This window comes from Danio rerio, chromosome 10 (assembly GCF_052040795.2).
Source record: "Danio rerio strain M-AB ecotype USA chromosome 10, GRCz13ab, whole genome shotgun sequence".
Classification (NCBI taxonomy): Eukaryota; Metazoa; Chordata; class Actinopteri; order Cypriniformes; family Danionidae; genus Danio; species Danio rerio.
The window spans coordinates 29,025,145-29,051,125 of record NC_141030.1 but is presented as its reverse complement, the minus strand read 5'-3'; the positions used below and the strand labels follow the sequence as shown (position 1 = coordinate 29,051,125).

Here is a 25,981-nt window from a genome sequence, read left to right as displayed (position 1 = left end):
TAGGTAGTGCTGTCGCCTCACAGCAAGAAGTTCGCTGGTTCAAGCCTCGGCTGGGTCAATTGTGTTTCCTCCCGGTGCTTTGGTTTTCCCCACAGTCAAAAGACATGTGGTACAGGTGAATTGGGTAGGCTAAATTGTCCATAGTGTATGAGTGTAAATGAGTGTGTATGGATGTTTCCCAGAGATGGGTTGTGGCTGGAATGGCATCCGCTGCGTAAAACATGTGCTGGATAAGTTGGTGGTTCATTCTGCTGTGGCGACCCCGGATTAATAAAGCGACTAAGCCCAAAAAAATGAATGAATGGGTTTCTCTATACAGATATTTGACTTAAAGTTGGATTACTACAACCCAGCATTTTTTTTTGCGTGTATATTTATTTTTTAGTTTTAAATTACATTATTTTCAGTTTTAGTAGTTTTAGCACTTGCAGATGCAACATTTATAACTTACATGTGTTTCGAGTTTTCAATGAATATTATAATTTTATTTTTGCACTGCAAAAATATCCATAAACCAACAGTTTTCTGTATTTGTGATTGATGTTTTCATTTTCATTTATGATTTTGAAGTGCATTATGGGATCTTGATCATTGGAAAAAGTGACTTTATTAGGTACACTTGTTTAACTGCTGATTAACACAAATTTCTAATCAGCATGGCAACATGGCAGCAATTCAATGCATTTAGGCATGTAGACATGATCAAGATGATCTGCTGCAGTTCAAACCAAGCATCAGAATGGGGAAGAAAGGGGATTTAAGTGACTTTGAAAGTGGCATGATTGTTAGTGCCAGAAGGGCTGGTCTGAGTATTTCAGAAACTGCTGATCTACTGGGATTTTCACACACAACCATCTCTAGGATTTATAGAAAATGGTCAGAAAAAGAGAAAATATCCAGTGAGCGGCAGTTCTGTGGGCACAAATGCCTTGTTGATGCCAGAGGTCAAGGGAGAATGGCCAGACTGGTTACAGGTGATAAAAGGCAACAGTAACTTAAATATTCACTCGTTACAACTGAAGTATGCAGAAGGGGATCTCTGACCACAATACCCGCTGAAGCTTGAGGAGGACCACACCAGGTGCCACTCCTGTCAGCTAAGAACAGGAAGCTACAATTCACACAGGCTCACCGAAATTGGACAATAGAAGATTGGAAAAATGCCTGGTCTGATGAGGCCTGATTTCTGTATGGATCCATCCTGCCTTGTATCAACGGTTAGGCTGGTGGGGGTGGTGGTGTAATGGTGAGATATTTTCTTGGCACACTTTTGACTCATTAGTACCAAATTAAGCATTGTGTCAATGTCACAGCCTACCTGAGTTTTGTTGCTGACCATGTCAATTCCTTTATAACCACAGGGTATTCATCTTCTGATGGCTACTTCCACCATGATATCACACCATATCATAAAGCGCGAATTATCTCAGAATGATTTCTTGAAATGAGTTCACTGTACTCAAAGGGCCTCCACAGTCACCATAACTCAATCCAGTAGAGCACTTTTGGGATGCAGCATAAAGGGAGATTTGATTCATGGATGTGCAGCTGACAAATCTGCAGCAACTGTGTGATGCTATCATGGCAATATGGACTAAAATCTCTGAGCAATATTTCTAATGCCTTGTTGAATCTATGCCACAAAGGATTAAAGCAGTTCTGAAGGCAAAAGTTGGTCCAACCAGGTACTAGGAAGGTGTACCTAATAAAGTGGCTGGTGAGTGTAGTTTAAAAATGACAAAAACAAAATACTGAAAATCCAGTCACTCATTTTAATTTTCACTATCAAAAGTCAACACAGCAGACATCAATGTCCCATAATGCAAATTATAACTTTGAATGCACAGAAAAAACGAATTCTCAAAATATGGAATCTGTTATTTAGGGAATAATGTACTGTATTCATATGAAGGAATTTGGCCTTTTCTTAAAGGTGTTTTACCTGTTTGTACTCCATTGTACTATGCTTTAATGTTATACTATTTTCATCAGCTTTTTTTGGTACTACCAGCTGAAAGTTGGGGCCAAGAACTTTTTTTAAAGAGATATCCTAACCTTAATCTAGTACTAACTGCAGAGCAAACGGGCCTCAGAGCGGTTATAATTCTCAACAGGGAGCCAGTATTGGACAGATGTGATGGGGTGTGCGGGCATACTGTACTCTCTCTGTAGCTCATTTAACATGAATCTATATTCTATATTGAGCACTGGCTGCTCTTGATTCACTGGGTCCGTTGAGAGTCCACTTTGGGGTCTATTTCAAATGTCCCACTTATTGATGGAAGGAGGTGTGCTAGACTTGCCTAAGGAAGTGACAGACCTGTCGGTTGAGAAACACTGCCACTTTGTGATCTGAAAACGATCCGTGTGACGCGACATATAAAACCTGACAATATGAATGTATCATTTCCATCATGACAAAGGATTTATAGTCTTTGAAGGCTGTTAGAGCTCATTCAGGAAAACAGCAGTGCGGAATCACATAGCACAGCAGTAAAGAATGCGGTCTTCAATCGGGTCCTGTGTTGCGCAGATGACTGATGTCGCCACACATCCTCAAGCGCTGCACTTTAACTGCTAGCAATGGGTTTGAGTGACATACATTTAGAAGGCTGTCAAATGCTTGTCACTTCAGACAGCAGACACACACATCATATCTGTTCATTGTTTTCCGGAAATACTCTGGAGAGTTGATCCAAAAACAGCTGCAGTCTGCACATATACAAGATTGTGACATCTTGGCGTCTAATCTTTAAACAGGTAATTACACTACCGTAGTTTTCTGCGATAGAAGGTTGGCAAATTCCACATATAACAACCCAGGCTCACTCTGATTACCTACCCCTAAATACATTTTTGGAGAGAGCAAAATAAAACTCAGGAGCTACATTTTTTGCAGTTTTTGTGCCATTGTACCAAAACAATTTTTAAAATTATCCATATTAAAAGTTTCAAATAATAAAACTAAATACTTTTTTTTGTTAAATTTTTTTTTTGCATTTTATATGCATAAAATATTGCATTTATTAAATAAAAAATACCCCCCCTCCCCAATTTTTAATACCATATACATGTTTTCACAAATTTATTATGCATCATATTGATTAATTAGGCCTTTTGGTAACTTCTTTTGCTCAAAACTATTTTAATTTTAGTTGTCCATATCATGTCCATAACATTTTTATAAAATAGAACATTTCAGGCAGTTTGTCTGTTTATTTTTTACACAAAACATTTTACAATCTTTTTATTTTTCACTTTAATTCACTTTCTGCTTTGTAATAGCAGTTTCAGTCAATTGTTCATGCAAAGACAGACCTTACACCTCTCACAGTATGCATGTGAGAGGTGATTGCAAAGTTCTTTTGCCCTTCCCATATCAATTTGTTTTGACAAATGTAGTAGAAAAAGTACAAAAGCAAGGCATGTTAAGGTGATATAATCATTTAGTGAGGAAAATGAAATTGAGATGAAGTTTGGGCTGGGATGAGATGCAATTCTTTGTGACAACATGCTTAATGAGTGACCAACAGACCGATTCCCCGCACCCTCCACCTTCTCCAAACCCAACCAATAGTTTTTTTAAAAAGCAATACAGAAAAAAAAAAGCTCCCTGTTTTTTTCCACCACATTTTCAGATTTTACTACATTCTCACCCTGTTATTTACTTGTTTATTTTATTTTTTGGATTTTGTTTTTGTCTTACCTGCTTTCTGGAACTGTTCTTCACCAGACTCAAACTCCATCATGGTGGTCAACTTCTCTCTACATCTTAAGTTCGCTGTCATGCATGTCGAGCTATCGAACAAACAGTTAACAGTGGGAAAGTTATCTATATGGAGATAAGCGGTCAGCTGGTAAGTGAGAAAACAAACGGCGTCATACTGCACTGTAGCGTTTGTTTCAAAGACGAAATGCAGCCATACGTAGCTCTGACTACATAATTCACAATGTCCAGAAATGTATATAGGGCTTCGTTTTCAGAATGAGCCGATGGTGACATACATTGTTAATCTTTAGGTGATAATTATCCATGTAAATTAACCCACTAAAAAGAAAATATTGTTTTGGTAATCTTTATTTAATGTCTCACCATTGGTTTTTCTCTGATCTTCTTCTTTAGCCACGATATACTTAATCACGCCCTACTTACTGTTACTTTGCTATGATGTAATAATGCGCAAAATAATGTCCCACCTCCTACTCAACGTTCAATTTCAACTTAAAGTACATCAATAAACTGGAATAAAAGTCTGCAACTTTTTCATGACAACTCTCTATCTAAAGACTTTTACAAGAATTTGGTTAAAAACCATTTAAACTCCATCAGCCATGCTCAAGTTCACCCACCAACTAGATCACTGTTTTTTATCTTGCTATTACCAGTTAAAATGATGAACTCTTATGGATACAGACTCAGAAAACTAGAAAACAGCCATCAAAATGGACAATATCTTTCTCTTAAAGACCCAAACCCACACAGGTCTGATATTTTTGATCAGCAAAGTGTTGTGAAGGTCAAGGATCAGAATGTTATGATTGGAAGCAAATGAGCTTGTGCTCCTGTTATTATTTAAACCCAGCCAATCTAAAACAAGAGGATCCAATCCAAAACTTTTTCAGCTTAGTCCCTTTATTAATCAGGGGTCACCACAGTGGAATGAACCACCAACTTATCCAGCATATGTTTTTCATGGCGGATGCCCTTCCAGTTGCAACCCATCACTGGGAAACACTCATACACTCTTATTCACACACACACACTACAGACAATTTAGCTTACCCAATTCACCTATAGTGCTTGGACTTGTGGGGGTAACCGGAGCATACGGAAACCCAAGCGAACACATGGGGAAACATGTAAACTCCACACAGAAATGCCAACTGACCCAACCGAGGCTCGAACTAGCGACCTTCTTGCTGTGAGGTGACAGTGCTACCCACTGCGCCATCGTGCCGCCTTAATATTGACTATGCTGCACAATATAAACAGCTCAATGCACCATGCACATTATTGTACACAATGCAAAAAATGGCTTATGATATGATGCAATGGTCTTCTAAACATATCTGATATCATTCTATACAGTTTGTCTGTGCATGAAACAGGCTATTTTCCAGCTATTTAGTGTGACACCGACTGACTGATATGATCAGGACACGAGAGGAACTACAGTTGGATATGTGTTCTTTTTCTGTTTTATACTTTTATCTCTTCATCTCTCTATCTGTCACCATTTTTCCTCCCGCTGTGTAAATCTGCCTGTTTGCCTACAGGGTTTGAACTGCACTGACAACCAGATGGATGACACTCCAGATATAAATGCACCTCAAGAAGAGAGAAAGACATTTTAGAAACTGCAGTCTTCATGAGGATATTGCCACTTTCATATACATCATAGCTCTACAGTTTTTATTTATATATTGGAAACACAGATTTTTAAAATTAGTTTCTTAAGAACATTTTAGAATATATTATTATTATTGATTTATTTCTGTTATAACTTAACTGTTTTATTATGATCATTGAGTGTCTTTTTTTGTTAGCAGACACATTTTAAATTATGTATTTTATATCTCTGTCTGTCTATTTATTATCTATTTATACACCGAACTTGCTTCAGCATTTTAATCCAATTCCAGATTTTCTGCGTGGAAGATCTTCCCTGATATCTGGTCTTATCCAATATTCAGTAATCTGCTTTCATCTAAGCCGTTTTCTTGCGAGGTATAGCCAAACGGAAATTTTATTTTCAGGTTGGATCGCTATAAGAACGCAGAGAAACAAGACGAGCAGACCTCAAACCAAAACACTGATGCCATGCTATCCTTTTTGTTTTGCATTTTTAGGACAAATCACAGCAGTGCAGTATTTTTGGACGTATCATGGCAGCACCATCAGCATCCTCGAAGTGTCTTTGAGCACATCATGTACTGTACATGACACTGCCAGAGTGTAAGGAAAAGTGGGAAATGAGTAAGCAAGAGCGATTTCTGTCTCAATAAGTCTGAACAATCCAAAGTATATGAGTGGGAGGATGTTTATACTGTATGTGCTCATCTCAGTCTAACTGGGTGTGTGTTGGTCTATATGCGAGAGAGATGAGTGTGTGTGTGTGTGTGTGTGTGTGTGTGTGTGTGTGTGTGTGTGTGTGTGTGTGTGTGTGTGTGTGTGTGTGTGTGTGTGTGAGAGAGAGAGAGAGAGAGAGTGCGAGAGAGAAAATGAGAGTGTGTGTATGAGAGAGAGAGAGAGAGAGAGAGAGAGAGAGAGAGAGAGAGAGAGAGAGAGAGAGAGAGTATATCAGCGTGTCAGGCTGTGTGGGTGTGTGTGTGGGATGCTCTCTCCGGCACAGCTAATGTGAAGTGTTCATAGAGGCTCAAGAGAAGCGCATATAGAGCTTTTAATAAACATAGGTAGCCATGCAAATGTCCACTCCCCCATAAACACCACATTTAAAGCTCTTCTGTTCTATTTTCACGGTACCACCCGAACGCCAATTACGCCATTATAGCATCTCGTTTAATCTAAAAAAAGGCCGCCATTTTTTTTTTGGCGTTCTGGGCGGGATGCGCAAAATCCGGCCGCAGATCTTCTTGTACACAGTTTAAATGTCTGCTTTCATCGTTATCTCTGCGGATCTGCGAGAGTTGCAGGAATCGACAAAGGCACGGGGATGTTGCTGCAAATTAATTAGAGCGTTTAATTAGACAGTTTTAGATGAAGGAGGGTTCTGATGCAGCTGGTATCTGTCAGATTGAGGAGTAACAGTCTCCTGTTTTCTCCTTCACCCACACCACACCACAAGCCTGCCTGCAAACCGAGACTTTTAACGAGCAGTCTGCATGAGGAGCAGTCGCTCCTGTGCATAAATTATTTCAGTATATTCTGTCGTCGAAATGACTGTAAAAGCGGAGAGGGTTTTACATGGCTTTTAGCTGAATTCATGTTGTGAATGGCTTTAAATTGTCTTGAATGGAAATGTCAAGTTGCCTAGCTTCAGCTGTCATCGCTGTTGCAATTACGTTATTTTTAATTAAATGCCACAGGAAGAACAGGTGCCAGAATAAAAACATTTGGTAAGTTTCAGTTTTTTATAGGCTCCATGACGTTTTCCACCCCTTTTTTTCTCTTTATTTTCAAAAGGTTTATCTGACTGTAATACTTTTAAAATGTAGAAAAAATTTAATTACTGTAGGCTAAGATGTGGATTTAATCAGATGGCGAGCATTAAATGGTTTTACTGTGGGATAGTTCACCCAAATATGAAAGTTCTGTCATCATTTACTCATCCTTCATGTTTCAGAAAACTGGTTGAGTTTTTTTTCTGTTCAACACAAGATGTTTTGAAAAAATGTTCAGATGTTTTTATTACACTGTAAAACCCAAAAAGTTAAGATAACTCAAACCGTTTGAGGAAACGAATTGCAACAAATCATTTAAGTTCAAAAGCTAATCATAATGATTACTGTAAACTTACTCCATTTCAATAAACAAATCAATTTGAGCACAGCAAAACCGAATAAATGATGTGAACTCAAACCAACTGAGTACTGTAAAACACTTTAGTTGAGTTGAGTCATCTCATACCATTTGATAAAACCAACTGCAACAAATTATTTGAGTTAAAAAAATCGATCTGAATACTGTTAACTTACTCCATTTAAGCTGAAGTAGAGGTATTTAATTAACTCATACCTCAATACTCTTTAAATTAGAATTAACTTTCAGTCAATTTATGAGAGTTAGAATATTCAAGTTTAAGTTAGAATGTTTTGTATAAATAATTATATACAATATTTAAATCCAATTACACTTAAATTATATCAAATATGTTTTAGTCAAATAAATCTAGAGAAGATTTAGTAGACTAAAACTAGACCAAAAACTAAAATGATTCAGAAGACTAAAGTATGACAAAAATTTAACTTTTTTTTGTCGAAAGACTAAAATGAAATCAAAATTTGCTGCCAAATTTGATCATTTGTGCTTTTCTTCATCAGCCAACCATGCTTCCATACAACAAAGTAGCTTTCCATATATGATGTAGTCTAAAAGTAGTAGGTGTATAGCAAATGACCAGAGTACAATGTCCAAATTCATTGTATTTGAAAAAACAACAAGCAAGAAGTACCTGGCAATCTCACGGCAATTCGTAACTTTTTCATTTAGTGGCTAATTCGTATGAATTCGTACGATCTAATTCGTACAATTTAGTACGATTTGCTTATCCCCCAATGACGGTTGGGGTTAGGGGTGGGGTCAGGTGCCACGCCTCCTTTTTAAAATCGTACCATTTTGTACGACTGAACTCGTACGAATTCGTACGAATTAGCCACTAAACTGGCAAAACGTAAAATACTTACGTTTTCTCGTGAGATCAGGCTGGGATTACCTGTTACTTCTGCTGAGATTTTGAAGTGCACACTCAATGGACACTTTAAATTTTGAGGCACTTGAAGATAATTTATAATTAGGTATTTTTGTGGGACTGAGCCAATATAGGATTCTTGCACATTCTAAAGGAACATTTAGTTAATTTGACTTAGCCTACTTAATGAATTTGCTCAGAAATTGTAATTTACTAAGTAGTTTTAAAAATGTTTATTGCTGCATCAGTGCTTTACTCCACTACTTTTCTTCAACCTGCAGTCACTACTTTATTTTTCCTTGTCTATGGGGATTAGAAAAATCAGTACTGTGCTTTCTGTCCAATCAAATCGACGTACACCTCATATCACATCATAATGAACTACCTCAAGACATGGGCATTTTATGATTTCAACAAATTGTTTGATAGCATTAAAAGTGTCCAAGATTTCCAAAATCTTAACGCATTGACCCAGAGACTGTTTAGATGGATGTCACTGATGAGAATATGACGGATGTTTGCTGTATGATGACTGCAATGGTCTTAAACACCCAGCAGGCATAAGACATCAGCATGACGTCAGATTGACGTTGCACCCCAATGTTATGGTGACATTGCATTTTGTTTGAAATTGAAAATCATGTTGATGTCAGAACTCAATGTCAGGCTCATGTCAGTGTCCTAAAATCAACCAAATAACAACGTCTAATGATGTTACAGCTTGACGTTGTGTCAACCTTACCACTAATGCCTATCAGACGTTGGATTTTGGTTGCCATACCTGATGAATAAATGTCTGTATTTGTCGTCAATATGACATTGGTTTAAGATGTTGGCTCCACATTGGATTTTGGTCAATTTCCAACGCAAAGTAAACCAAATATCAAAGTCATTTGAAAAAGTTGTTTTTGGACATCAAAATAACGTTGGCTAGACACTGAATTTTGGTCAACTGACATCACAACCAAAATCTAACCTAATATTAACGTCTTGCGACATTGTGTGCCTGTTGGACAATAACTAAGTGCAATACAGAATGTTTCGTTAACACTGCTACATACTACTAAACTACTCTTGAATACTTTTGAAAGGGCTACTTTTTAATCATACTTTGAGTAATATTTACAACAGACACTTTTACTCGCACTACATTTTTAGGCAAGTAATGGTACTTTTACTTGAGTATGATTTTTCAGTTCTCTTTCCACCACTGGCTGTAGCTCATTGTACTTTTTTTTTTACAAAAACTGTATGGTAGTTCTGCGGGCAACTGAATAAATCATTTTAGAGAATGGATTAAAATATTTGAGCCTTTCGAATGGCATCAACTAACCTCGTCTACTTAAATTTGAAGCATGTTATGGTTTTGTGTTCCTGAAAAAAAAAGAAAGAAATGCTACAGCAAATAAATGGCTCCACTACTTCTATTTATAGAATCATGTAATCATTTTGTTGGTAATGAAGTCTGATTAGTTCGAAAAAAAAAAATAAATAAAAAAACATGCTCAGCTAGTCAGGGTGACCTTGCTCCAGAACATTATAATTTAAGGAAGGCGTTATTATTTTGAGAAAAACGGCATCGTTGACTAACAGGCCGAATAATAGAAGTGAAATAGCTCATCAGATTGGAGAGCCTTTGCAGAACCACATGTTTAGAATATCTCATGCTAGTTTGAAAGAGTCCTAGAGAATAATAGTAGCTTACTTTTCACCCATTCTCCATTTCTCTTCTATTTTAAATTTCTCATGGGCCGAGTAATGGCTCTCATATGACTAAGCCTGCATTTTTTTTCCAGCAACCTGGGGTAGTCAAATCCAATTCCTGTGAGAAAAGCAGAAATGGTCATGTGGTCCATTAAAAGCGCACAAAGGTTCTCAGAGCGCTTGTGTCCTCATCCATAAACATCTTGTGTGTGGCATTAATGCTGTAAATCAACAAAATGCTCACTAGAATCCTCACAAATGAGCGCCAGGCACATTATCGAACAAATCTAAATTATCTGAATAGATTAAAAGTGAATTCTCTTAATCTTGGGCTTTTATGAGTGTTTTGGCAGAGCAGATTTCCAAGAAGCTGGTAAGAAGTGCCTCCTCCTGCTCTATAAAAAAATCAAAACACAAATGTAAGAGCCTGCAGAGAAAAAGTAGCATGCAGTTGTTATGGTGATAACACTAGAGTTGAGTATAGGTGTGAAAAGAAGTACAAGGCTGTAATTTGTCTAGCCTTCCCACATCCCATTATTCCAGCTGAGAGATCACGTTTTATGTTGTTATACACACACTTAAATATAATTGGTGATGATAACTCTTATGCTAATGCCGTAGGAATGAAAAGTCGGTCAACAAAGCAAGACTTCATTTCGACTTTATACTTCAGACACGTTCTTCAAGAGTATACTGTATTTGATGTACAGTAGCATAAAAATCGTACAATATTTCAGTGTTTTCTAGACAACAATCTTAACACAACTTCGAACAAAACATATTTAACAATACCAAACAATCCCTAATAATACAACACCTCCCACACGGACAAATAATATTTGAGCATAAAAACTAGGTGTGCAAGAAAAGGCAGTAGATCAATATACACATTAAAGCATTTGAATAAAGCGCATGGTGATGTAGGGAATCATGGGAGATTTATATAATGTCAGTGAGTCATGCACTGAATCACTGCAAAGGAGATGTGAAATAGGAGCGAAAAAAGGGATGAAATGGAGGGATGGCAGCAGATAAGAAAGGCCAGGGTGTTCAAGGAGACAAGAGAGGATGAGGGAAGAGGTTGGCAGCTCTCCTTTTAGATATACAGTCTGAAAAATAGCTTGAATATGAACACTCGAGACGCGTTACTGCGGAATGCAAGTTCAGACGCTATAAATTAAAACCATAAAAGGCTCATGAAATCGTAATAGCGTGCCAGGCCATTAACACTGTATTGAGGTAAAAGCCGTAATTCATAAAGGTCCAGATACCTCAAATGAATCAATATCAGAAGCTTAAACTCTTTGATTTGTAGCTTCGAGGTCATTATTCAGGGTTTCTGCAGGTTTCATCAAGTCAAATTTAAGACTTTTTGAGATCATTATGATTGAAATTTTACAGGGCTAAACACTAGTGATCATTTCTAATGGCCAATGGAAATGTATTATTATTTTTTGGCAAAATCTAATGTAATTATTTCTTAAACACATACTTTTAATGTGTCAGAACAAGAAAACTCTAGTTGTATCCAACAGTCAACTTTATCAAATAAAACTCAAAATTGACTGAAAGTTAATTCTACTCCTTTGAAAAGAGTTTTGAACTCAGTGTTGAAGGTAATGAGTTAATTAAATACCTCATTAATTCAACTTAAATGGAGAAAGTTCACATTACTCATAGATTAGTTTTTTTTAACTCAAATGGTTCGTGGCAATCAGTTTACTCAAACGGTTCGAGTTGCCTTAACGTACTGGGTTTTAAATTACTCAGTTGGTTTGAGTTGGTTTTAAGTTTACTGGGCTTTACTGTGCTCAAATTGCTTCGTTTATTCAAACAGGTTAAGTTCACAATACTCATTAGGATTAGCTTTTGAACTTAAATGATTTGTTGCAATTCGTTTCCTCAAATGGTTAGAGTTACCTTAACTTTTAACAATTTTAACATTTATTGTGGAGACAATTACATAATGTAATCAATAATATATATTTGTTGGTCTCTGGTCCAATTGATTGAGTAACGTCTATTCAACCTAATGCATTTCTGATATAAATACTTTAAGTTTCATGCCTATTTATATATTATATGTACTCCCCCTTACTTCTGTAAAGAGTTTTTGTATGAATGTAAGATGACGTAAAGCGATATTTTATTATCCCTTTATTATCACAAGGATCTGTGTAATTGTTTTGTTTCCTTTCGCTGGGATTTTGGAGATTTTGGAGGTTTATTTTAGAGAAATTGCTGTAAAAATGCCTAACAGCTTGTAAATCATATCTTTTTGCAATAAAAAAACTAAACTGAAATATAAACTTAAATAAAAAAAATTGTTGGTGATTTTATGAATGTTGGCCCGATTGGGAAAAGTAGGACCTGTTTAAAATGATTTAAGACTCAACACAATATTTCAGTGAATTTAAAAAATTTTAAGGCCTACAATTAGTTTTTTTTAGATTTATGGCATTTAAGATTTTTAAGACCCAGCAGACAATCTTATTATGCTAGGGAAGTCCTGAACATAAAGTCACATTACATAAATATATAAACTTAATAATAAAATTAATAATATGCATTTAGGAAATATAATATTTTTACTATGATGACTTTGAGAAGGATATAAATGCAAATTGCCATTGATGTATGGCATTTTATTGCCAATGTGTGAACAGCTTGTAACAAATCAGAGAGGAAAAAGTGAGTGAGAAAGATATTTCTTGATTCCTAGGGGGAAACTAAGCATTTTTGCTGAATAAATTACAATTATTATTCTTTTTATGTTAAATCCAATAAGCATCTCTTCTGTTATACACTCATAAAGTTACTTTTGCTGCTTATTCAAACTGTTTATTTAAAATGAGCTAAATCAACTCAATTCTTGAGTTTTTTTTGGCAGGACAACTTAATTTTTTACATTCGCTCCAGTTAAATTTGTAAACTTAATGTAACTTAATTGATTTGTGTTGTGACACATTAAAGGAATTATGTGGAACCCAGCATTTTTACAGCATATAAACAAAAAACAATGTTTACATATAATCAAGCTGTACTACTGTTATGATCACACTTTACAAAAAATTAATTAGTTAAGGATTGTTACAGTATTTACTAGCATGAACTACTAACAAACAATACTAGCACAGCATTTATTAATAGTTCAACATTTACATATACATAGTTTTCATGAAGTAACAATGAACAACTTAATTTCCTTAAACCAACGTTAGCAATGCTAAAAAAATACTGTAGTAAATGTATTTTTGATGTTATTACAGTAAATGCATTAATTACAAACTAATTCAACCTTATTGTAAAGTGTTACTACTAGTATAATCAAACTATCATAGCTGTATAATTTTACTTATCTCATGTCAACGTGAATTTCAGAACCGCTAAAATCAGATGCTTTCTTAACTTTTGTTTTCTCACCACTGTCATTTTTGTTGTGTCTTAATTGTGCAATGAGTGCAGGACATATTTATTTATTCATCTAAACAACTCTCGGCAGTGCAGGTGGCTTCAGGATGTTATTAATAATTTTATGCAATAGTGTTTCTAACATTTTGTTTTACTTCAAAGTTAAGAATGAACGTTTATTTGATGAAAGCACAGAATTACATTTTTTGGTGCTAAAGGGTGCGTATTCACAACAAAGGAATAGTCTGATGCCGCAAAGACAAACAGTTTTTTTTTTTAATCTGGATTTGAACATTCTTTAAAAAATATATGGGATAACGTACACTTTAAGAAATGTTGGGTTCCACACAATCGATTTGTGTTGGGACAACATGAAGGAATTAAGCAAATTTAATTAAATTGTACATAAAACAATTAAATTGTCATGGCAAAAAACTCAACAATTGTGTAGTTTCAGCTAATTTTAAATAAGTAGTTTGAACAAACTTCAAACTTTTTTTGAGTGTAAGTACATAAGCCAAATATAAAAACACTGATCTAGTGGTTTCATACATATTAATTTCACATATTGCGCCTTTAGGCCACCGGTGTTGCTAATAACAGATTGATTAGAATTTTACAAATGGCTTCTTTAACAAATTAAACTTTAGGCTTTTCAAATTAATAGCTGTATACAAAAAATATTGCTGACTTTTCCTGTGCTAAGCGATCGTTTCATCCAATCAAATGCCCTATAGAATGAATTATTCCTCCCACAATCATGTCTACAAATAGGAAGTAGAAAGTCTTAGTTTATGATGGAGACATAACTAATGCATAACTAAAGTCTTAGTGCAACATCACTGGGTCCTTATCGGTGACTTTTCAGAAACAGTTTTACACTTGAAGTAAAAAAAAAAATGATTATGTCATTCGACTCAGAGGTTATTAATTCTTACCCACCAGAAACCACTATATTACATGCTGATGAAACACTCTTGTTTAATCAGCCATCTGTCTGTGTGTCTGGCAGAAATAAATAGTCATCTATTACCTTGTGCAGCCAAGCTTTTTGTTAGGCATAAATATCAAAAAAGTGCAGCTTTTAACATAAATACATTTACTCTGTGCAAGCTCAAAGTGTCTGTAGTTTTGACGGTTGATCGATGGTTGACCAACTTAGTGCTCAAATCAGACCGATTCTGGTGTGAAGGTCTATATCTTCATCAGTCCACCAGCGCTGCTGTCTTCTCAAGGTTTAAAGCAAGCGGAACAAGTAATTTCTTTATCCGAGTTGAGCTGAGGAGAGATGGTATCTGGAACCACTGATTTCAGGATATCGTTCTCACTGGCAATTATGTGCTTCACAAGGAAGTTGGCTGCATCATTAATGTTGACGTTTTCCTAAAATTTGAAGAGAAAAAAACATGCATTATATTGTGTGTTTGTGTGTGTGTTTCTAAATGTTTGGCTTGATCGTTCAGAAGAGTGATTGTGATTCATCTCAGCTCCTGTTGAATTTGACATAGGAACAGTAATAGATTATTCAAACCCCAGAAAACGCTTATAGATGGAGGTGAATTCATTTAAGACTCATTGGACTCTTTGTTAAGAATGGAGGTGCTGAAATAAATAAATCCCTAATGGATTTACTGAGACGACCACAGTGTACAAACAGTCCATTCTCTTGTTTCCCTCGGCAACTGCTCTGCATATGAGTGGCAGGTGTAATTAGCATGCAAATATTAATAAGCTTCAATCAGAAGCTTTAATCAAGCATTAAAGGTCCTTATAATGCAAGTTCCGTCAAAAAATATTTGTTAGACTGCAAGTAGAGGGCCCAGTGGTTAACACTGTCAGCTTACAGCAAGAGGATCACTGGTTCCAGCCCTGGCTGGATCAGTTGGCATTTCTTTGTGGAGTTTGGATGTTCTTACCATGTTCGTGTTGGTTTCCTCCGGGTGCTCTGGTTTCCCCCACAGTGCAAAGACATGTGCTAAAGGTGAATTAATTTAACTAAATTGGCTTTAGTGTATGAGTGTGAATGTTAGAGTGTATGGGTGTTTCCCAAAACTAGGTTGCGACTGGAAAGGAATGCACTATGTAAAACATATGTGGGAATAGTTGGTGGTTCATTCCGCTGTGGCAACCCCTTATAACTAAGGACCTAAAGGCCGGTGCACACCGGGTCGCTTTTTGCTCGCGTTTTCCGGCAACGTTTAACGCCTCGTGACTAAATAAAGAGGCGCAATGTGATCGTGCACACCAACACGCAAAACGCTAGATGTAAAATAAAACAAAAATGCCTCATGCTCATTTTTTGTTTTGACGCACCACGTCAAAACCTTCACCAATCAGGTTGCTACTTTTGTTCACATGCACGAAGCTGCTGAAGTTTCAGTAAACAGCACTTGGAGGCACTCAAGAGCAAAACTGTCAACGCAGGTGCACATGAAGAACATGCCCAGAGGCGATATGAATGTGGAGCTGCTCATTTCTTCATCACTAGAGCTGGAGCTGCTACTTGAACCCTCCAAAACAACAAGCGTGTCAACTTAGTCTTCTTCTTCTGTGTTACAAGCAGTTGTCAGAAGCTTAAAGTTGTGTAGCACCATTTAACGTCAAGGATTTATTTTGCATACTCTTCTGCTGGACGCCAGTGAAAATCGATTGGGTTTGAATCCAGTAAAATTTCTTGTAAAACACTGACGATAAATGCAAACAAAAAGCATCCCGGTGGGTGCTTTTACATCTGTGGTTTGGATCATTTGGTCCAGATCAAGGGCATCTGTTGATACATTGTAGCATTTTTCTGCCGTTTTTGGGTCCTTTTCACACCACACTGATTGCTTTGATTTGAACCAGTTGAAAAAAATTAAAATGCAGTCATGTGACAAAATCCACATCATTCATTGGCCAGATGTTATTGGACATATTTCGTAAACTGCTTTTTGGTTGGTCAGAATTAACATGTCGGTAATTACCAATGGAACTTCCGTAAGTCAACAAACCGGCAGACAAAGATGTCACTTTTTACTGTGGCTGGACAACTATGTTTTAATGCATTGCAAACGGGGATAGGCACATCGCAAGTCACTTTAGGAGGAGGCATGAATTATTCATTCATTCATTCATTATCTTGTCGGCTTAGTCCCTTTATTAATCCAGGGGTCGTCACAGCGGAATGAAGCACCAACTTATCCAGCAAGTTTTTACGTAGCGGATACCCTTCCAGCCGCAACCCATCTCTGGGAAACATCCACACACACATTTACACACACACTCATACACTATGGACAATTTAGCCTACCCAATTCACCTGTACAACATGTCTTTGCACTGTGGGGGAAACCGGAGCACCTGGACGAAACCCACGCGAATGCAGGGAGAACATGCAAACTCCAAACAGAAACACCAACTGAGCCAAGGATCGAACCAGCGACCCAGCAACCTTTTTGCTGTGAAGCGACAGCACTACCTACTGCGCCACTGCTTCGACGAGGCGTTAATTAATTTAGCTAAACTGCAACATGGTCAACTTCACTGGAAATATTATGAACGATCCATCAGGTAATGTTTGTCCCTCTCTCTTTATCTGTTTAAGATTGTTGGTAAAGTGCTGTCAACAAATACTTTTACTCCACATCCCATAATGCACAGCGCATCAGACTACGGCAGCTAGGTTTGTCCAAAAGGGCGCAATACTTTTTTGCGGTTGGGTCTGTTTTAGTTCGGATCATGGTCTGCTTTTGGTATGCACTCGAGTGCCATTGCTACATTCACACCTGCCCAAACGAATTGCACCAAGAGGAAAAACGAACTCTAGTGCGATTCAACTTAAGTAAATAAGGAAGGTGTGAAAACACCCTAAGCTGAAGGAAAATGACTGAATGAATAAAAAAAATAATTTTGCATAAAGCACCATTCACACAAACTTGTAGAAGTACTATTGCGGCATGATAATACCATTGTATTAGATAATAACATATAACACATGACAATACTATGGTATGAGATATTTAAGGGAAAGGTTTTTCTTTGCCTTCTTGTGTACAGATACCTTTGGGCCTAATTCACCAATATCAATATCTTCTCAGGAATTTTTGTTAGTTTATTAAGGAACTTGCTAAGAACAATTAATGCATTTTCTTAAGCAGCAGAATTGTTCACACATGTGTTCTTAAAGTGTCACGAAACACCAAAACACATTTTTTGAGCTGTTAACAGTCATATGTGTCCCACATTGCTAAAAACACTATTAGGACACATATATTTCACTAAAAAGTAAAAATTGGTTGTTTTAGCGTTATTTGGAGCAAATTCGTACTTCCGGTTTGAAACAAATTTTTGAAGTTGCGTCACAGCCATGAGATCTTAGCGTGTATTCCATTGCATTCATTCATGAGTAAGACTTGGTACAAACAAATCAGCGCGCTCTATTATGTATGCGGTGCAACTTCATTAATATGCATGATAGCTTCCAAGACTGTTTGTACCTACACAGTGTTCAGACGGCAGAGAGACGCTACATTGTGTTGCCAAGCGGGAGACCAAGAAATGTTTGGAGATACGGGTCGTCAGTGTTGCATTTATAATTTGCTCTAGTGAAGGTTTTGTTTTCATTTTCTCTCTATGAGAGCGCAGCTGGACTCACGTGTGGATCAGTGAACGCAACACGCCATAGAAATATGTGTCTAAGGAACATTGTTTACCTGAGAGCTTTTCTCATCTTGAAATGGTGAAATCCGGATTTGCCGCTCGTCTCTTTTTAATAAAGACGCAGCTCCTGTTGGTGTTGATTGTGCTGTCTCTACAGATTTGGTAAGTGAGTGACCAGTGGTCTTTGTTTGTTTATTCAGAGGCAACGTTAGTTCGTATCGTTAGCAGTACTCTTTCAGTGTTTAAAGACAGGCCTTAGTCAAATGACTTCTAAGTTAATGAAGTTTACTGTACGTTAATATTACAACAATATTAAGGACAAAAAAATCTGCTGTAAATGCTGATCTCCCGAGTGTAAACATGTAAGCACCATAATCAAGCTTGCCATAATGTACAATTTTCGAAATGCAGAGTTTTTTTTTTCTCTCATTCCCAGTGCGGTAATAAACACTGCATGAAAAATACTCGCTTCCAGCAATTCCTCGAATTCAATATCTAATTTGTCACAAGGGGCATGAATGAAATTCCTGAATGAAAGAGCCAAACTGCAGTTAAAGTCCACCATTTAATAATTTGGCAAATTATTTGATTACTGATGTCCATGTAAACACAGTCACTGTCTTTCTCCTCTGCGTCAGTGTTTTGTTTTGCCTCTGTGAAAATCAGCGCGTGCCCAAACCGATATTCCTATTCTTAAGCAAATTTTTACAGACCTTCCCTCTTTCCCTCCTCTGACGCTGCCCCTAAACAGAGCTGGACACGCCCACTTTCTTGACTTTTCAAAGTAGAGGTGTGAAAAAACTCAGCTGAAACAAGGGGGTTTCATGGCCCTTTCAGAATGGTTAATCTCATGTCTTCTTAATTAAAAGCACCTGCCAATGTCGCTTTGAAATTTCCTATAAAGGGGCCTGGCATTTTAGGGCTGTTTATTTAGGGTATTGCACTCCATTCTGCACAACAATTTTTCTCCTGGAACCTCCTCCGATGGCTGCAAATGCAGGTTGCCAGATTGAGGACACTAGCATGAGCGAGCGTGCCTGACTATAGAGCATATGCAGTGGCCTATCCACATGCTATGATACATAATAAAATAAATATTTTTCTTATTAAAGGAGTTTTTGCCCTAGCCATCACCTGAAATTTTTGCTTTAAAAATGGTTTCTATTTCTCACGGCTGAACAGCAGCATAAATTACTTTGACAACGATCACCTCGGGTACTGATTATGTGCTTTATTCAACATTAAATGCTACCAATGTGAGTTTGAATAGCATTTTACATGACATTTACTGCCATGCTGAATGCAGCAGCAGATAGTTGACCTCACACACAGTTTGACACTGAACCTTAGAACTTTGACTCAACTATGGAAACTGTGGCTCTGGTATTTAAATGTACGTCTAGTGCATACAGACAAATTGGGTGCGCGTTGTTAGTTCATGGTGTTAGATTGAAACCTGATCAGCTAATGTTTACAATTGTAATATTTATATTATTCGCTAATTAAATACCACCTATATGTGGATTTTTACAACTATGAATCTGCATCTCATTTCAGAGGCTGCTTCTGTCCTTCAGAGTTTGCGTTTCAGCCGTGGGCGCAAACATTAAAGCAACCTTCAAGCAAGACTGAAATATGTTTGTGTTTCCACCAAGGCAACCCAGAGAGCTGAAATTGGGTAGTCCGGCAGTGGGTGGGTTATAGACACCAAAACAAAGACAGACATTCCGACATATAATACACATTTTCAAGAAGAATAGCTGACTATAATATGGTATTTTTACGCAAAAACTTGTAGCACCGTTAAGAACAGATTTGTTCATATGAATGGTTGGAAAATGAGGCCCATTGTTATTTAAACTATTATTGTTTAAATAGGTTCACAAAAATGCTGTAAATGTGCATGCCAAGCCAATAGTTGGCGATGTCACTTTGTCACCTTTGTATTCATTCAGAGACTGAACACATACGCACACTTATGTTATCAAATGTCACCGTTTTAGACATAGTTTGTTTTGTGAATGAACCTGGTATGTACATTGAACTACAAAAATGCCATAATTCACATCCACAACAAAAAATAACAATATGTTTACATGTGGAACATGTTTTTCTTAGTTTTAGTTAGTACCTACGGCGTGGAAAAAACTGAAGTCACATGAATTGCTCAGGTGAGATTTTTTCCACAGACTTTAAGTTTATAAATATTTGATGGTTCTGTGGGTCTCATCTATCAAATCTGACCTTTATTTTGTATTCTCTATTGGATTCAAGTCAGGTGATTGGCTGGGTCTTTCTACAGCTTAATTTTCTTTCTCTGAAAGCATTTGAGTTTTCTTGGCTGTGTTTTGGATTATTGTCTTGCTGAAATGTCCACCCTGGTTTCCTCCTCATCATTTTGTTAATGGAGATGTTGGACTAAAGCAGCTAATATTAATTTATATTGATGAAGGGCAGAGGGTTGCTCAATAACTAGTGAGAGATTTCAGCTGCTGTCTGGGCTTTCACTGCTTTTCTACACCTCCCTTTCTTCATGTGTTCAGTACTTTTCCCTGTGTCATTTCAGTTTATTACACATAACTTCATTTGTAAACTAATTAGATTTATTTCCTTTGCATATATTGATTTCTTTGGTTGTTATTAGCATCTGGTGAAAATTTCAAGGCAACGGCACCTTTAGGAATGTTGTCTGAGAAAAATAGTGACGTGTTCAATAGTTATTGTCCCTGCTTTATACTACACTTTAAAATACACACAAACATTATTAGTCATTTTGGTAAAATCATATTAAATTGCTGCACCTTACCTTAGCAGATGTCTCAAACCACCCCACAAATCCATTCTCCCTGCAGTACTGGTCCATTTTCAGGCCATTGTTAGTCAGGAAGTCTCTGTTTTGGTCGCACTTGTTGGCCAGTAGCACTGTGGCAATACTCTGGCCATTTGAAAGTATTAATTTAGAGTCCAGATCCTCCTTCCATTTGGAGACTGCCTCAAACGTGGCGGGTCTGGTAACATCAAACACAATGAATGCCCCCATGGCCTCTCTGTAATAAACCCGCGTCATGTTGCCGAACCGCTCCTGACCTTCCAGTGCAGATGGAGAGGGAGAAAAAAAGGGCACAAAATAATTGGGAAAAGCATGATACAACAAGCCAGATACAACACACAGATACACTACTGTAGTTTTTTTTTTTTTTTTTACAGAGATTTTAAGTAAGATTTCATAAAATAATTTTCAAAAGGAGTCATTTACGTTCACTGTAATATAAAATATTTTTACAATTAAAGAGTTCAAATGCAAAATCCTCTAAGTGACAAGTGAATTTTTTTAAGCCTCCTATGTTTATGTTCAGTTATTTCACTTTAAAGACAGTGAAAATAACCTGTTCTTTGCACTGAGTAAATTTACTGAAACTACACACAACAGCCTGAGAAAAAAATATTTAAATTGAAAAATTCAGACGTCACTGAAAGGTTTTTGCATCTCTTCAATTTTATTTAACTTAATGTTTTCATGTCATTTATTGATGACAAAGCTGAATTTTCAACATCATCGCTCCAGATTTCAGTCTCAAATGATCCAGCAGAAATTATTTATGCAGGGTGGGTGAAAAATAACTGTAATGGCTGTGATTTTAATGATAAATATATTTTATTTTCTTACTACATACAGTGAAAAACCTTAAACTGACTTTCCCCAGAATTTCCTGCATGACCCTTCACTTTTCTCTTAACAATTTAGATGTTAATACTTTAAAATATATTACCACTGTATTAACTAAAGGATTACAGTAGTTTACAGTATATTTTGAATTGTATCTTTGGCAGTATATGGCAGTTTAGACAATATTTCCTTTCTATAGAAATTGAGGTATGATGAAAACTCTAAATCTCTTAATCTAAGTCTCTAAATAGATGATAGTAAACTGGATTTCATATTTCCTGCATTAATAATTATGGATTTTAAACTAATTTTTAATGCCAAAACAGTATTTACTTTTTGCCCACCTAATTTTGATTCTAAGAGAGAAAGCATAGTGTATATACAGTATATATACAATACCGGTCAGAAGTTTGGGGTCAGGTTTTTTTTCATTGTTTTTTTTTTTTTTAAGAAAAATATTCTGTTCATCAAGGTGGCATTGATTAAGTGAAGTTTATTTATAAACTAATCTCGAGAGGATCACATGCTTCTGATTGCTTGCAGCCGGTCCCGCATTATTCAATTTATGATTCACCAATCAGACGATTCTTAAGCCACTATAAATATCCTAAGTTCCATATGACAGCCATCTTCGTTTTGAAGAATCTCCACTTCTACCCCTACTCCTCCTTATTTCCTAGATGGGTGGCACGGTGGCACGGTGGCCCAGTGGTTAGCACTGTTGCCTCACGCCAAGAATGTCACTGGTTCTAGTCCTTATCAAGCCAGCCAACATTTCTGTGTGGAGTTTACATGTTCTCCCCATGCTCACGTAGGTTTCCCCCAGGTTCCACGTTTTCCACCCAACATCAAAAAACATGCAACTTAAGTTAATTGACTAATCCAATCGGCACCATAGACATGCTCCTAGTAAATAGTTATCTCTTAAGAGCAATCACTATCTGTTCATTAGTTACTACAGCAGGGGAGTTCTCGAGATCTATCTAAGCTCAAACTTCCCTCTCGCCATGCAAAAGAGAGGGAGCCCCGGGCTCGAGGATCTTATGAGCTCAGGGCTCTCTCCCGGGACAGCATGCCAAACAAGATTTATAATCAATCATCAGCTAAATGTGAACTCTTGAAATGTAAAAATATTGTATATTTTATATATATAATGTAATATTTATATATTTATGTAATAAAATATAATGTAATTTTTTTTAAATGTTAAATAACTGTCTTATATATAGTTTCAAATGAAATTATTACTCCAGTTATTACAGCTTTTATTACTATTACCATTAAGAATATTAATATTATTATTATTAAGTGATATTATTATTAAGTGATTTCTGAAGGGTCATGTGACTCTGAAGACTGGTGTAATTAAGCTGATAAATCATCTTTAAAATAACAAAAATAAATTATTAAATTACATTATGATCTACTTTTGAACTGTTATTTTATAGTGAAGACATTTCACAATTTTACAAATTGAAATGTATTTTTTATGAAAAAAAAACGCAGCCTTGGTGAGCAGGAGAAGCTTATTTTAAATCATTTAAAAATCCTACTGACCCCAAGCTTTTGACTGGTAGTGTATATACTATACTTACAGTATGATAGACATAGTAAGATTTTAAGTTGCAGTTCACACTCCAAATTCTAAAAAGTCCTTGCCAAGACAAATCTGGCATGATTACATTTAGTAAAATGAATCTGCTAAACAAAAAACACATGACTCTTTACAACTGAATGCCCATTCATATGCATAGTTTTGAGCGGTTTCCACAGCAAACTTCTTATTCAATTGGAATACACTCGTTACTACTGATTTTTCCTTCTAATGACACATTCCATCCATGCATTTCACTTGTCTAACTCTGAATGCATCCACTTTTCTGCGCTGCCAGCATTACACAACATTCCCTAGGACAGCTGTTTCTCTCAGTTTCTTCTGTTATTTGTTCAAAATTAGAATCAGGAGGTGCGTGTTGATCTCCACGGGTCTGACAGCAGTCTGCTTTACACATGATGGACCACAAAACATGCTGTATTGGTTTCGCTTATGCATATGGATCTTGACAAACAACAGCAATGAAATGTAAACCATCAATCAAGTCTGAATAAATCTCTTGTTTATGTGCACTATTAAAATGCTAATTTAATGCATTTGCTTCTTTGTTGACTGAACATTGGTGAAGCAGTAGAGAATGTCCTTTACCGAATTCTTACAGTCATCTAACTTGACAACTGAATGAGTGAGCTTTCGGAGAAAACTTAGTCACTAGCAATGAAAATGAACTCAGCATGTTTCACTTCATGATACTGTAGGTCAGATGACTTCCTTGTCAGAAATGATGAGTTTATGATGCCCACGAGGAGTTTATGACTGTGCACAAAATTAAATGCAGTTTTAATGAGGAGAGTGTGATAATAATGAAGAACAAACCTTTAGGGTTCTTTAGTCCAGTTTAGATTATTAGAGGTTTAATTCATTATATTATATTAGCTACCTTACTTCATATTTTAAATTAGCAGTTTGTTTTCTCACAAAAGAGGTGTTGATATGAGTTGTAATGCTATATAATTTACAAATATTTACCATATAATTTCCCCAGTTTGTAGTACTTACCTAGAAGACAGTGACAGAAAAAAAAGCGTAGGCTAATGGCTTTAATTGTAGCCTATTTATACTTAAGGCACTTTTAAAAAAGTTTTTTTCTATTTACATTGAAGTGTATTATTATTCCACTGTAGTAGAAGTACCCTAGTATTTTAATGAAAACTGGTTAGCAAGGCAAATGCTCATAGCCATTTTGCTATTACGAGAGCTGTTACACTTTGTCATATTCATACCATTACTACATTAACTTCCCATGCTATTAGCTTGTCCTGAAGAATGTTGTTTTTGGTCCGTTGTGCTATTTTAACATGACAATGAGAACTAAGAGCAGAAAGTGCGACGAACAAGGTTTGTTTACAAAGATTTTCCCGCAATGTCATCCGCGTGCTTTCAGTCTCACATGAGACCTTGTGCGGGCACGCGGAAAACAAGATCTTCAAGGTGCGCGTGCTTGACACGTGAGAGAGATGAAGAAAAGACGGAAAAAAACTTATAGTCTGGCATCGTGCTTAATAAGGATGGACCGATTCGATATTGAACCTGATCTGTTTTAAAACTGTTAAACAATCAAACTCTAATGATTAATAAAGGTTTTTTTTGTATTCTATAGGCATTTAGACTATATATTTTATATAAATTCTTACCAAACAGGATCACTCGGGGAATTTCCAAAGAATCAGTGCATTTTATACTTTCATTACAGTGAATTGTATATAGCCTACATTTAAAAGTTTTCTTTGTAATGTAATCTCTCTCTCTCTCTCTCTCTCTCTCTCTCTCTCTCTCTCTCTATACATATTTTTTAACCTAAAGTGTAATTTATAATTTTTTTTCTTAGATGTTATATTTATTGTGCTGAAAGTGAAACAGGATTTAGAGTATTTATTTGATTAGGCTCTGTATTATTTTGTTAATCTACTGCTGTATAATAGCCTAATTATTTTCTAAGGACACATTTGTACGCGGTATGTATTGTTAATTCTCTAAACATTTATTATGTGAGGTGAGCGAAGTTGTTGTGTGGCACTTAAAAACAGCGCACTTTCTTGCATTTCAGCACATTTTTAAAAAATGCTGACAAACGTGTCTCCTTACGTCTGTAGCCTACTTTCTCTTACCTGCGATGTCCCAAAGCTGCAGCCGGACCGTCTCCGAGTCCCAGTTCAGAACTTTGAGCGCGAAATCCACGCCGATGGTGGCTCTGTAGTTGGTGGAGTACGTCTGGTGCACATAACGCTTAATGATGCTGGTCTTCCCTACTCCCAAATCACCGATGACAAGAATTTTATACAAATGCTCCTTCTGATTGTTATGCATCTCTGAGGATGTGTGTGTCCAGAGTTTATCACACTACCTCTTCATTTGTCATTGAACTTAAACTGGCACCGCCCAGGGCGTGGAGAGACTTGTGACCAGCTGTCAGACAAGCTCTGTTTGTTCATGTGGACAGAATTCGTGTCATTCACACCTTATGACCAAAGAAACAAACGTGATGTGCCTGTCCATCTTTCTGTCTGTCTTTCTATGTGTCTGTCAATCTATCTATCTATCTATCTATCTATCTATCTATCTATCTATCTATCTATC

The 25,981-nt window shown here is 36.5% G+C and overlaps 1 protein-coding gene across 2 annotated transcripts; it reads right to left on the bottom strand.

Moving 5' to 3' along the window:
- Positions 1-10,616: 10,616 nt before the first annotated feature.
- Positions 10,617-25,759, bottom strand: rab38b (RAB38b, member of RAS oncogene family). Of its 2 annotated transcripts, NM_001386801.2 has the most exon segments (4): positions 10,617-12,956; positions 13,194-14,867; positions 20,929-21,209; positions 25,513-25,759. In NM_001386801.2, coding segments are annotated over 3 exon segments (633 nt in total). In that variant the 5' UTR covers positions 25,712-25,759; the 3' UTR covers positions 10,617-12,956; positions 13,194-14,714.
- Between the last annotated feature and the right edge of the window lie 222 nt (positions 25,760-25,981).

What these genes read in the sequence shown, in the direction of transcription:
- rab38b (XM_087268716.1), bottom strand. Translation starts at nt 25,711, where the DNA reads ATGCATAACAATCAGAAGGAGCATTTGTATAAAATTCTTGTCATCGGT. An exon ending in GCAGCTTTGGGACATCGCAG is followed by an intron (nt 21,210 to 25,512) that starts GTAAGAGAAAGT and finishes CTGCACTGGAAG; the next exon opens with GTCAGGAGCGGTTCGGCAAC. An exon ending in GGTTTGAGACATCTGCTAAG is followed by an intron (nt 14,868 to 20,928) that starts GTAAGGTGCAGC and finishes TTCAAATTTTAG; the next exon opens with GAAAACGTCAACATTAATGA.